Raw genomic sequence first — 13,308 nt, forward strand, 5'->3', positions numbered from 1 at the left:
CCAACTAGTTACTGTAATTGACACAGAACATCATAATTAAACACCAGGCCACATTTTAAAAATCACATTCCTTATTGAGCATTCATTTTGAACGATATGCTAGCCATTTAAGAAAATATTTCATATATTTTTTTCCAAGTATGACCACAATCTTCCTCTCCCTTCTAGGTTAGTGATTCTCATCCTGGCTGTATATCAGTTATCTGAAGCGTTTTTATTCCCACCCTCTCCCAATTCTATTAGAATGGAGTGAGCTCCAGGCGTTGGTAATTTTTGCATAACTCTCTAGGTGATACTGCTCTTCACCATCAAATTCACTTCTTATAAGTTCCATGGCTCCAAAGATCTAGGTTACATCTTAATATAAGAAAAAAGTAGAGCATCAATTTTATTACCAATTTAGTACCATTTGTCAAAAAATTCATTTCCTTAATAATAAATCATAACCATATTATTCCAGATAAATCTACATATCAACAAAGTAAAAAAGGAAAGCCAGAGAATGCTGATGTCAAGCATGGTAACAGAAAGGAAGGAGGCTCTCTTTTGAAGGGCAAAAGGGACCAGACTAGAAATGAAACTGGGCAGAGCCCATTTTGTACAAAGTAAAAATTTGATATTGTGTACTAGAATAAATAGTGACAATAGAAAGCACTTCTTGAATCAAGCATCATATATAAATACTTGGAAGAAATTAAAATAATCTAGTGTCTTTTTAAAAATAAGAAATGAACTAGGCGACTACTTCTTTTACATTCAACATACAGGTCAAATATTTTCTCACAACACAAGAAAGCTTCTACTGCAGGATTACTTAAAATTCATCACTCACTACCTTGGCTATTAAACTTGCACTCTCAGAATGACACCATCCAAAGATAGCTCATGAACAGAAACATAAGTAGTTCCTTTCCAAACCTGACAATGTTTAAAAATGATGGGTTAAGATATGTTTTGAGTTCAAATTTCACAAGTTATTTTTGAACAAGACACTTCTGTATTTTGCCTGTGGGTATTATGAGCCACACACTTAATTTAGGGATTTGAAATGTTTATAGTATTTTGACTATATTATGCTTCATAGTAGAACCCCTTAAAAAAAACACAAACTATTTCTTTTTGTACCAAGCTATGAGTCCCTTGTGGTTGGGAACTGGGTCTTAATAATCTGGGCTCCGTTGCAGTAACTAGGGGAAAGCAGAGCACTGTTTCATACTCACTGTTTGCTTCTACTTATAACATGAGCTCTGCTAGGCACTTTACATTCATTTAATCCCTAATAAATATATAAATTAGAAATTATGACCTCAATTTTTCAGATAAGGAAAGAGGCTAGAGGGGGACTTGGCCAAAGAAATTTTTATTCAGACTGACTCATACTCTTTTCAATATACTTTGCTAAGTTAAATTACTTAAAAAATAATTCCAAAACTTAATTTTTCTACTTAGAAGTACCTACTTTGTGGATAATCAAAGAGTTGTGGACTTGAACTTAAAAGTCATTTAGCAAAGTATTTGGTCAAAAAGAGTTAATTATATTTTTACCTGGGCTTTGCCTAAATTATGTTGGAGGAAATAACATTAATATTTATCGCTACCTACTGTGTGTGAGACATTTGAAGATATTATGTTATCTTATTTAATCCTCCCAACAACTCGGTTAAGAAAAATATTCCTCCAGAGGAGAAAATGGTGCTTCAAAAGTGCAGAAACTTGCCTAAGGTCATACGTAAACAGAATAAACACCTCATCCACTTCTTATGAAAGAGATCTCACTATGAGTAATAATCCTGAACAGGACAGTTTCTCAGAACATAAATTTCTCTCCAAGGCTCTATGCTAAATATTTAAATTAAATACCGTAATCGCATTACTAAAAAGCCTCATGTGTTTACTTACAAACATTAATTAAAAGCACTCAAATCATATAGTTCCAAATTGTGTTTCAAAATAAGTTCTGTTAAAATCATTTCTTAGTCATTTTGTGGCTTATTGCACTTCCGGAACCAACTATTGATAAACTTCCTCTTTTCAACAGAAACCATTTCAGTTTGCTAGAAGACCATTTTAAACCTAAGTGAACCACGCCTTTTGCTTTCTTAGCCAAATCACCAAAATGTCCACTTAGAACAAGAATTTAGCATCCAGCAAAAGAAGTTAACAACTGAGGTAAGAAAAATTTCACATAGGCAATCTGGCTTGATCTTTTGTTTTATTTAAAAATATATATTTAAAACTAAAATGACATTAGTGTTTTAAACTTAAACTCTTGTAGTCTAAAGATATCTGTAACAGATTTTGTGGTTTTTGTTGAATGGAATTAAAAAATACTCAGTGTTGAGCTTGCCTTGGAGCAAAAATTTCACCTAAGTTTGTATACAAAATTTCACCAGGGTTTGCTAACTTTAGTTCCATAACTAAAGCCATGGCAGATAAAGCTAAGGACTAGATATTAAACTAGAATCCATGAGATATGTCTGAATTTACAACCTCAGAGTACAAGTGTTAAAAATTCTGATTTGCTTCCTATAAAATTTTTTTGCAGAAAAACCCATAGATTTAAATTATTTTTATTTGCAAATCCCTTTTAGTTTCCATAGTAAGAATGGTCACCTTCACTTAATTTTAAAAGAAGCCAATGGAGATCAGATGAGGTACTTGATTACCATTATTATATATGCTTTATTTTTTATACAAATAGAATTTTATATTTATGTAATAATGACAACATAAAAATATTATTCATTTTAAAGTTCACTAAGACAAAACTGTTACGATAAAATGTAAGTATATATATTCATACCATCTACATATTTATGTCACATTATCCAAGCCTTTAGTAAATAGTACAAAAAAGATACAGGAAAAATCCACAGAGTAAATAGAAAATTGCTAATAGGCATAAAGGGTGCCTAATCTATGAATAAACTGGGAAATTACAAAGTAAATGCCCTCAAAATAAAAATTGCAAAGAGGTTATATAGACTTACAATATCATGGAATAATAAATTCATAGTGGATGATAGCATATATCAACATTTCATGAACACCTATGACTTTCCTTATAGAAGTCCACTTTGGATTTCTTCTACATAACTATTAAAGAAGTTAGAAAGTATTAGACAAGACTTGTCTATATATTTTTAAAGGGTCAGTCCTAAGTATAGAGTTTAGGAGTACTTGTATTTTTCAACTAATTTCAATACAATTCTACTTAGAAGGAAATTATGAATCCTGAATAAGTTTGAACTTGTTGAATATAAATCGAATCCTTTTTTAATATCCAATTTTTAAAAATCACATCAAATATGGCAGCTCATGAAATTTATGAAATGTATAACATTTCATATGAAATTTAGCTTATAGGCTAATCATTCAAAACTCTCATAACTATTTTTATGGAATCACAGGACTAAAATGGTTTTATAGTTCTTTTCCTACCCTTTACAAAAGACTACCTCCAAAAGTTACATACATATCTATTCCCAGAGAGTTCATATCTCCTTTATTCATAAAACATTTCTATTTCATAATTTTACTATGAAAGCCAGTGCAGCATGTATAGAGTGACATATAATAGAAGGAAAAGGCTCTGGTACAAGACTGACATGGTTTCTGTATTAGTGCAGCTACTTAAGAGCTGTGACACTCTGGCAAATTACCCAGCTTCTCTGTTGTCTCAGTATCTTTATCTGCAAGATGAGATTACGCCACCTTGCTCAGTAAAATAGGATAATACTCAGTAAATGGTGGGTATTACTATTGATAAAAGATGGCTACCAAATACTTCCTATCATGGTTCAAGGTTAATTTCCCTTTCTGCTCTTCCTCAAGATATAGAATTGCTGTTTTATTCCTGTTATGGTTTAAATTCACTGGTTAGAGATACACTACAACTAATTTTTAATCTAGTATAACTATATTGTAACTTGTATCAAAGTAACTAAAACTCAGATACTATTCTTGATACTGCTACCTACACTTGCCTTTTTGTGTAGAATATGCTCTCCAAATCTCCCTCATTCCCTGGAAAAGACAATGACATATTTCTTATCATGCCCAATTTAACAGTATTAATTTTAAATGCTGCATCCTTTATGTACTTATGTATCATGCTTATGAGTATATGTCTAAAATATGGGACTCCTGCTTTACTATAACTGCACTTTAACATGATGACTTAAAACAACTTATACTTTTTTGATTCTTTTAAAAATTTTTAAATTTTCAGGAAAAGCAAAGGACCAAATCATAGATTTAAACCTCAAAATGCCAACTTAAAATAATGAGAAAATTATTACCATATGAAAAGAGATAGATTTGGGATTTCCCTGAGCAGCATACTAGAAAAGTGCTTTATAGAATGTGCACAGATTCCTTAGTGTAATTAGGCATGATTCTGGGTAGTGTGGGATGGGGGTGGGGAACATCTGAAGGCTATCCAGAGAGAGGAATGACTTAAGGCGGCGCATTCAAGTCTTCCATCTTGAGAAGACAGCTCCTGTGCTGCTCCCTCCACCACCAATACAGGCACAGGGAGCAGCACGGTGTGGTTGCCTCTTTCATCTACAGTCTTGCCCCCACCTTCTAACCTTGCCCACTTTACTATTCTACCCCAACTTCTTGCTACTTACATAACTGCCACTTTTTCTTTAGCTTTTTATTTAAATTTTCTTCTTTTCAATACCTTTTTTTATTCAATTGACCTTCCCCTTTTCTGTATATTTGCAGCTACTATAATTTTTGCCTCATTTTCCACTTTTGTGTTATTTTGTTTTTCTTTGCACTCTCTTTTCCCTTCATCTTATCTGACATTTTCTCCTCCTTTTTATTCCCCTTCCCCACATGGCTCTTTCTACCCTCTATCTCTTAAGAAACAATGTGGATACTTTAGGTACATGTGATTTATTTATATTTACAGTACAAGGTCCAGCACAAATAATGTCCCTTTTTATTATGTAAAAATCTTTTATTACAAAATCATAAGCATGTAATTCTGTAACATAACAGTATCACACTCAAGCACACCATATGACATGTTAGGTGAAATGCTCAAATTGCTGTCCATCTTGTGCGACACATTCATACACTCGATCAGCCACACTCAATGGTGTTACTTCTGCCGGACCCTGTATGTACATTAAATAGCTTTCCGTACTGGTAATAACACTGGTATCTTCTAAACTACTGTCTCTGAGCTAGAAAAAAGTCAGTGTCTTCACTATTATACCCTCTATTTTTTCTTTTTAAAAACCCTGCTCCCCCTTTTCTGAATTGCTATAGAATTCTATTACAGATTCAAGTATTCTGACATAGCAGACCCTAGGAGGGCAGACAACTAATGGAAGCGTGAAAAAAAGGGGTAGGATAGGTAAAAAATAGACTTTGGTTTTAATATTATCATAAAGCTTAAATGATAAATGAAAAATATCATATACTGACATGATCCCATCAAAACTGATCTTACAACCTAAACTGGGTTTATAATCATGTCCCTGTTTGGGCTCTTTCCTTCCCTAACGCCACCCCTACCTTTTTTTGTAAAGCGGACTGAAAAGAGGAACCATGGGGTTTTTTTTTTTTAATTTTTTAAAATTTTAAGCAGAGTCACAACAGAGAGAACTTTTTTGGTTGAAGACAACTCATGGCCTGTATTTATATTGCTTTGAATGGCATTTTTTAAAAACCAAAGGGCAACTTTGAAGAGTAACACTTGTTGATGAGGCCTTTTCTTGGCAGGTGGGGTGGAAATCTGTAAGAATAGCAAGTAGGAACTGAATAAACGATAACCATCTAGAAGTGATTCAAATCCCCATATTTATGCCAAAAAGTTCTAATTTTTTCACTATTGAACCTTTTGGAAAATGGAGAAAATGCAGAATTTAATAACTTTGATCTCACCTTCTCTGCTTAACATTCTGAGAGAAGTATTAATAGTGGAAAAGTGAAATGAAATGGAATAAACTTTACTGGGTTCCTAACATATGTGGTGCCTTGTTGTAAAGGAATCAAAATATAAAAGCATACTGCAGTTTAGGGTTGCAGAAAGAGCCTATGAATTGAAATCAGATGATCTTGGGTACAAATTGCCAGTCTGCCACTCGCAGTGATGTAACACTGGACAAATTGTTTAACACATTTGAATTTGTCTCTTTATCTATAAATTAAGAATTCTTTCATCTTCTACATAGTCATTTAAAGGTTAAATGAAATAAAGTATGTAAAACACCGGGAATAGAACAGCACATAGTACGTTCTAAATAAGTATGTTTCTCTGTTACTTTCTGCCTTCTTCAATGTTCTTCATAATCTTGTTTGAGGAAGTCAGGATAATAAATTGTGAAAAGTAATGAAAAATAAACACAATTATTTAAGAAATTAGAAGTATAAGTGAAGGATATACATGAAGAATTATCTAAGGAACCATAAAGAAACAACAACTAGGGGAATTCAAGGAATGACCAATTTCCCTGGCCTGTGATCAGTCACTGAGAACTTAGTTTCAGAAGGGGACTTTATGCTGAGGTCTGAAAGGTAAGGGCAGGTTCATATAGGCACTCGGGGAAGGAGAGGGGAAGCTGGGTCTGAAAAAAAAAGGACACACTCTAAAACAGGTGAAAAACAGCATAATTAGAAGTGTTTGATTAGGAAACAGTGTGTTAACGAAGTATACAGCAGGTACATTCGGCTGAATGAGAAGTTTCAGTTAGGAGATATGAGTTGGTACTGGTAAACTCAACCCGGAAGGAAGAAAATTCAGTTCAGAATTGTCAACAGCAATAGGGAACTCTCAAGTAAGGGAGAAGTAACCTGATCATAGGTGCTTTTCAGAAGATTAATTCATAGCAGTGTGCAGAAGAGTTCAAAGAAGAAATACATCTAAATTTGGCTTAAAGTATTAGAGAAAAAATAAGATAATTTGTCATTATTGTGTATCAAGTAGTAGAGGAGTAAGCAAAGAAAACTACTCATACACTGAAAATCTATTTCAAAAATCTATTTGAAGGAGCTCCTCTTCTCCTTTTATTGTACCTTGCACAGAACATCAAATCTCTCTCAGTCTGGCCAATTAATCACAGACAAACCATAGTTTCTAAGTGTATACACCAGGATCTAACACGCTGAGATTTTCCTTCCCCTAAGGTTAAAAAAATAACTGAGTAGTTACCACTGTGTTTAATGATGTGTGAAACAAGAATATTACACACAGAGCTGAAAATTATATGACTCCTTACTTTAGAGATAAGACAATTGAGAACAGGAGAGATTAAGTGACTAATTCTCATGGTTAAATAGGAAATTAGGTTATGAAAGTAGAACTGGAACCTAACTGACCATTCACATTTGAGCATCTACCATATCCCACTAAAAGCCCTAGCTGCCTAACTGATACATACACATGCCTTCTTTTCCCCTGCCTATCTGTTGTCCCCCTTGCTGGAACATTTTATTTGCTTAATTACAGACCTTTCAAGATTCTGTTCAAGTTTTACCTCTCTGAGAAACGTTCCCTAAAGCCCTCTCAGGCTAGAATAGTTGCTCTCTGTATCTCCTGCATACCTTTATGAGCAAATTCATCAAATCATTATCATTACTAGTTTGTTTCTACAACTAGAATCATTTTTTTTTTTCTTTTTTGGTATCTTCTAAATCTAACACAGGGCCTGACACAAAGATGACATCTATGAATAAATGAATGAAAGCAGCAGTAGGACTACTTGACCATCTAGGTAAGACAGACCCACCCTGATTCAAAGCTTACCTTAGGATTTTGAGCGGCAGACTCTGAGTTGAACTGAATCCTTAAAAAATATGAGGTCCTAACATAAAGATATATACACAACACCAATGTATTGCAAAGATTACTACTAGAATAGACTCTGTGCATAAGAAATGTACAGAAGCAGTACTATTAAAAATAGAGAAGCTGGGAGCAGAGTCAGTTTTGAGATAAAGGTAAATTTTATTTTTCTGTTTTTGTTTTTAATCCTCATCTGAGGACATGCTTATTGATTTTAGAGAGAGGAGAAGGGAGGGAGAGGTAGAGAAACATCAATGTGAGAGAGAAATATCAATCAGCTGCATCTCGTACGCACTCCAACTGGGGACCGAATCTGCAACGTAGGCATGTGCCCTGACTGGGAATTGAATCCACACCTTTTTAGTTTATGGGATGATGCTCCAACCGACTGAGCCACACTGGCCAGGGCTGAATTCTGTTTTAAATGCTGAACTTGTTGATAGCAGGATGTATACATGGCAATGTCCACCAAGAAGCCATACAAGTGGAACTAGAATTAAGGAAATCTGGGCTGGAGGTATAGGTTTGGGAGCGCCGGCATAAAGGCAAGAACTGAAATCTTACAGATTCAGGATCAAAGAAAAGTAGATAAGATGAGGATTGAATATCAAGTACCAATATTTAGGAGGCAAGAGAAAAACAGGAGCTAGTGAGATTAACTTGAAAGGAAGAATAATAAGTAGTGAAGGAATAGTCAGTAGTGTCAAATATGGTCAAGAGAAGGTAAAATGAGAGAGAGAAAGAAGAGATCTTTGGGTAAAATAATAGATGGTTTCTGGTGTCCTTCAAGGCAGCAGGATCAATATACTTTAAGTCCTAATGAGAGAAAAAGTAGAGAGTACATGTAACCGGCACACAGAGCCTATGTATTTGAAAAGTATGGCTGTGAAATGAAGGACTGTAATGTAATAAAGCTGGCGGGGCAGCAGAGCCAAGTACAGAGGGAATTAAGGGAAAGCACTGTCTTTAAGTTCCAAATGCTGTATGGTAAGTTAAGAGTATATTCAAGAGTTGTTTACGCTAGCTTTTAGTGTATGAAATATAAATGTGGAATAACAAATACTATTCAAGCACCTACGTACTTTATGCCAGACACCAAATAAGACCTAATTGTCTTTTTTTTCTCATTATAAAACCATTGGTATAAAGGAAACATTCTGAAATGGATCCCAAATATTTCATCTTAATTTTGTTTTGTGGACACCTGAACAATACATTTTTCTCAGCGATAAAAGCAATTACAACAGAGAAGCAACCACAGTCTCCTTTACTTAGCTCATCAATGCCATATGTCTTGGCTAATTCTCAAAACTCAACAGGGAATCCTTTGGGTCAACCAACACCAACTGCCAAAGGTTCTGCTGGACAACCAACAGCAGTTGCCTCTTCAGAAAAACCAGCAGCACAAACATCTGCCAGACAACCACCTGTCTATACCACCACCAGACAACCAACATCAATGGCCAATACTGTCTCCCAACAAACAGCACAACCTGTGTTCACCCCTGGCAGACAACTACCAACCTTTGCCTACACTTCTACCAGACAATCGCAACCATCTGTCCATACTTCTGTTCAACAACCACTACCTGTCCGGACCTCTCCGGGAAAGGCAGTACGACCAACTATTCAAAATGTACCTACACAACCAACATCAGCTGACAAAAGGCCACCTGGGATTACACCAGGATTCATCACAGAAGATACCAGTAGCACACAAATCCCACATAAAACCGATTCTAATTATATAGCTGCCATAATAGTTGGAGTAATTCTGGTTTCTATGTTGGCAGTTATAATCATCATTTTATTACGCAAGTGCGTGAGAAAACCAGTTGTAAATGATCAAAACTGGGCAGGTAGGTCTCCATTTGCTGATGGTGAAACCCCTGATATGTGTTTGGATAACTTCAGAGAAAATGAAGCATCCACAAAACGTACATCAATTATTTCACTTATGGCCTGGAAATCAAACAAAAGCACACTCTTAGCAGATGACTTAGAAATTAAGTTGTTTGAATCAACTGAAAACATTGACGATTCCAACAATTCCAAAACAGAGAAAATAAAAGATCAAGTAAATGGTACATCAGAGGACAGTGCTGGTGGATCCACAATTGGCACTGCTGTTTCTTCTTCAGATGAGGCAGACCTGCCTCCACCACCTCCTCAGCTTCTCAATTTGGAAGGACAGGAGAGTAACCAATCTGACAAACCCACAGTAACAATTTTATCTCCTTCTCCAAGTGATTCCACCAGCCTCCCCCCAACTCTGGACCATCCCAGTCAACTTTGTGAAGATCATAATTCTGAGCTCAAACAGTCATTTCCACCTCCCCCCGACTCACTTGCCTTGCCCTTGCCCCCAGGAGATTTTCTAAAAAACTTGGAAGATTCCACCAATGAGATCCAATGTCAGGAGATCTCTATTCTTCCTAATGTGGATCAAGATCTCAGTGAATCACTGCCACCCCCACCTGAAGAATTGTTATAAATATTACAGCTTGCTTTCTAGAGGGCTCTCTATCTTTTGTTTTTCTTCATATGATGAAATACATTAAATGGCAACTAGTAGCTAATTTTGATTTTTATTCAGGAGCTGCCTGAAATATGCTCAAAGCCCACGTGCATAGGTGAAACTTATTTTTTAAAAAAACATGCAACAGTGATCTATTTACTGGCTATAGCATCTAGTTTTAATGTAGAGTATATTTTACATATGCAGATGGTAGGTATGTGTGTCAATAACTTAACCATTTTGGAAAGAACCTACGTATACTAGGTATCACCCCATATATTCCACCCCGCCCCCACCGCCGAAAGCTATGTATCAAGTTACCATGAATAAATAAAATTTTATTTTTCCATTTCAAAGTCTGAGGTGGAGGAAATGAAAAATTAAATACATTCTCTAAGTTTTAAACAAAACTCCAAGTTTTAAATTAATACCTCTAATAAATATTCTAAATTCATAGGGATAAGTGATTAAAATGCATGTTTATAAATAGAGAAATTTCCTTTTAGCATTCATTGGAAGTAGTAAAGCAAACGCATTACAGTATCAAAGTTGGAGGTTGAGTTGGAGACATTTACTCTGAAAAAAACATGAGCAAGCACCATAAAATGGAGATATTTTCCTGTCTTATTGGGGGAGTAAAATTTTTGAAACTAGCCTCTTTATACACCTTTAGGATCCAAACAAAATGAAATCTTACAAAGGAAAAAAAAAATCTCATGGCTTCATTTCAAATTTGAAAGATTTTTCCAAGAAAAACAGATTGTATTGAAATACAGACAGCTCTCAACTTTCATTAAACTCATACTTTACATTTAAACACTATATGTTTAAATTCTTTAACTACCTTTCTTACGCAGAATTTCATCTTTTTAAAAAATTGATTTGAGAGAAAGAGAGAGAGAGAAGCACCAGTTTGTTGTTCCACTTACTTAATGTATTCACTGGTTGCTTCTTTTATGTGCCCTGACCAGGATTAAGTCCACAACTTTGGCATATCAGGGATGACGTTCTAACCAAATGAACTACTTCACCAGGGCCCAGAATTTCATCTTTTACCCATTACCTGCCAAGTGATAAATCTGAGTTATCAGAGTAGGGATGCACCGCTCAACGTCAACGTCAAGGTGTCCAGTGTTCACTGGCCTGTGCTTATGGAGATGTCAGCATGGGCCTGCAGAAGCTCTCCTTTGCCACACAAGCATATATTCTTTCTCCTTACCCCTACCCTAACTCCTGCAGGAAAGGGTCACTTAGAATGAAGTGTGGTGGCCTTAATTGTAGCTTAAAGCTGGAACCTCTGATAATTCTGGGATTTTTCTGAAGAAAATAGTAGTATGGTGTTCAAAAAACTAAGTTCCATCTTTAATAAAAACTAGCAGGCTTTTGGTCATTGAATTTTTATATACAATGTTTCTCTTTATATCTTTTAAACCATCCCTTACTGACCATGAAGTGTTTATCTGCAGAAATACTTCCTTGAGTAGCTTATTTTTCCCGAATAAGCATGTTTATTGGCATAGTATGTTGGTTCTCCTTTGTCTTCCATATTAAAAAGTTTCTTTCATGTGTTTTTCAAACTTTGCACTCTTAAGGTAATTTACCTAACAGCAATCAGGAATTTAAGAATTTCCTATTATTCTTTTTAATTTTAATTATTCCTGTTACAGAAAGACATGTTTTTATATTTGGTCAAGACTTAAACTTGCCTTAAATCATCATCATCTTTCTCATTTTACATTTAAAATTGTTACCTAACAGGTTCTTTCTACACTTTTGCTCTTCTTTTTCATCAACTTCTTTCCTGACCTCTTGAAGGATGGGTATTGGAAAATACAAGGAAATATCAAGTCTCATAAATAAATTAAGAGCTGACAATCTGGTCATAGTCTTGGCTGATTTCTTCAAAAACTACAGGCAGCTATTCTCCTTCTGTTCTTTGTACAATAAAACAGACTACTTTTAGCAGCTGGGTTTGTGTGTGTGTATTTTTTGTTTGTTTGTTTCTTAAGAAATTCTCTGCCAGGGGGGGAAATCATTCCTTTTTACTGCATGCAATTTTTACCAACTGAAGTCAGTGGGAGTGGAGCAGCCAAACAGAGACCATTCTTGCTTAATCAGCAGCAGCAGGAAAAAAATAAAAGCTAATAAAAGAAATATAGGGGAGAAGAAAATTTTGGAACAAAGAAAAATGTACAGAAAAGATTATAGTAAAGAACCAGGATCCAGAAGAGAAAATTTATTTCATGAATATAGCAAAAGGACAAGGCACAGGGTAATTAAAAGCAGACTGAATTACGTACCACATAACAGTGGTGATCTTACCAGATCAACATTAACCAGATTCAGAAACAGCCCTGACAACCATCTAGTTCAATCCCTTTTATTTGTTAACTGCTGGAAAAACAGGCCCAGAGAGAGTAAATGACTTGTTTTAAAAAGCCAAGTTTGGCCTTGGCTAGGTGGCTCAGTTGTTTGGAGCACCGTCCCATATACCAAAAGGCTGAGGGTTCAATCCCCAGTTGGAGCACACACAGGAGGCAATGGATTAATGTCTCTCTCTCTCTCTCTCTCTCTCTCTCTCTCTCTCTCTCAAATCAGCAAGCATGTCCTGGGATGAAGATTTAAAAAAAAAAAAGCTGCATTTGTTCCTTGACTCCTCGTTCAGCACTCTTTTCACTAATGTAAGGCCAAAGAGCACCCACTTCATTTGTTGCAACAAACATGTATCACATACATATCCCATTTGGTGTAGGTAATGGGGATACAATGAATTAGATGAAGGTGACCTGTAATTGTTGCTATCACTTAGTTCTGACGAAAAAGTCAAGTAACAAAATATTTGGGTACCTATAACTAAAACACTGTGATATGGGTACATGATTATACAAGCAGATCAATGGAACAGACAGAAAATCTCAAAATAGACTCCACTCTCAAATCAGTTGGGAAAAGTACTGGCACAACTGGATATATATTTCAAAAACCAAAC

At 35.3% G+C, this 13,308-nt stretch overlaps 2 protein-coding genes across 6 annotated transcripts in view; one reads left to right on the forward strand and one right to left on the reverse strand.

The window, feature by feature from the left end:
* The window catches only part of NF1 (neurofibromin 1), a 245,812-nt gene that overhangs the window by 47,603 nt on the left and 184,901 nt on the right, over positions 1-13,308 (reverse strand). The window lies entirely within an intron of this gene.
* EVI2B (ecotropic viral integration site 2B) lies at positions 2,073-10,602 on the forward strand. Of its 3 annotated transcripts, XM_054573169.1 has the most exons (3): positions 2,080-2,169; positions 7,662-7,730; positions 8,951-10,602. In XM_054573169.1, exon 3 carries the CDS (start codon positions 8,964-8,966, stop codon positions 10,293-10,295), a length of 1,332 nt encoding a protein of 443 aa, XP_054429144.1. In that variant the 5' UTR covers positions 2,080-2,169; positions 7,662-7,730; positions 8,951-8,963; the 3' UTR covers positions 10,296-10,602. The 3 variants fall into 3 exon arrangements, with proteins under 3 accessions (XP_054429146.1, XP_054429144.1, XP_054429145.1); XM_054573171.1 differs by lacking the exon at positions 7,662-7,730 and having other exon boundaries at positions 2,073-2,169; XM_054573170.1 differs by lacking the exon at positions 2,080-2,169 and having other exon boundaries at positions 7,420-7,730.

The sequence above is a fragment of the Pteronotus mesoamericanus genome, unplaced genomic scaffold (genome assembly GCF_021234165.1).
Source record: "Pteronotus mesoamericanus isolate MK-2021 breed Mesoamerican mustached bat unplaced genomic scaffold, CSHL_Meso_final contig_246, whole genome shotgun sequence".
Classification (NCBI taxonomy): Eukaryota; Metazoa; Chordata; class Mammalia; order Chiroptera; family Mormoopidae; genus Pteronotus; species Pteronotus mesoamericanus.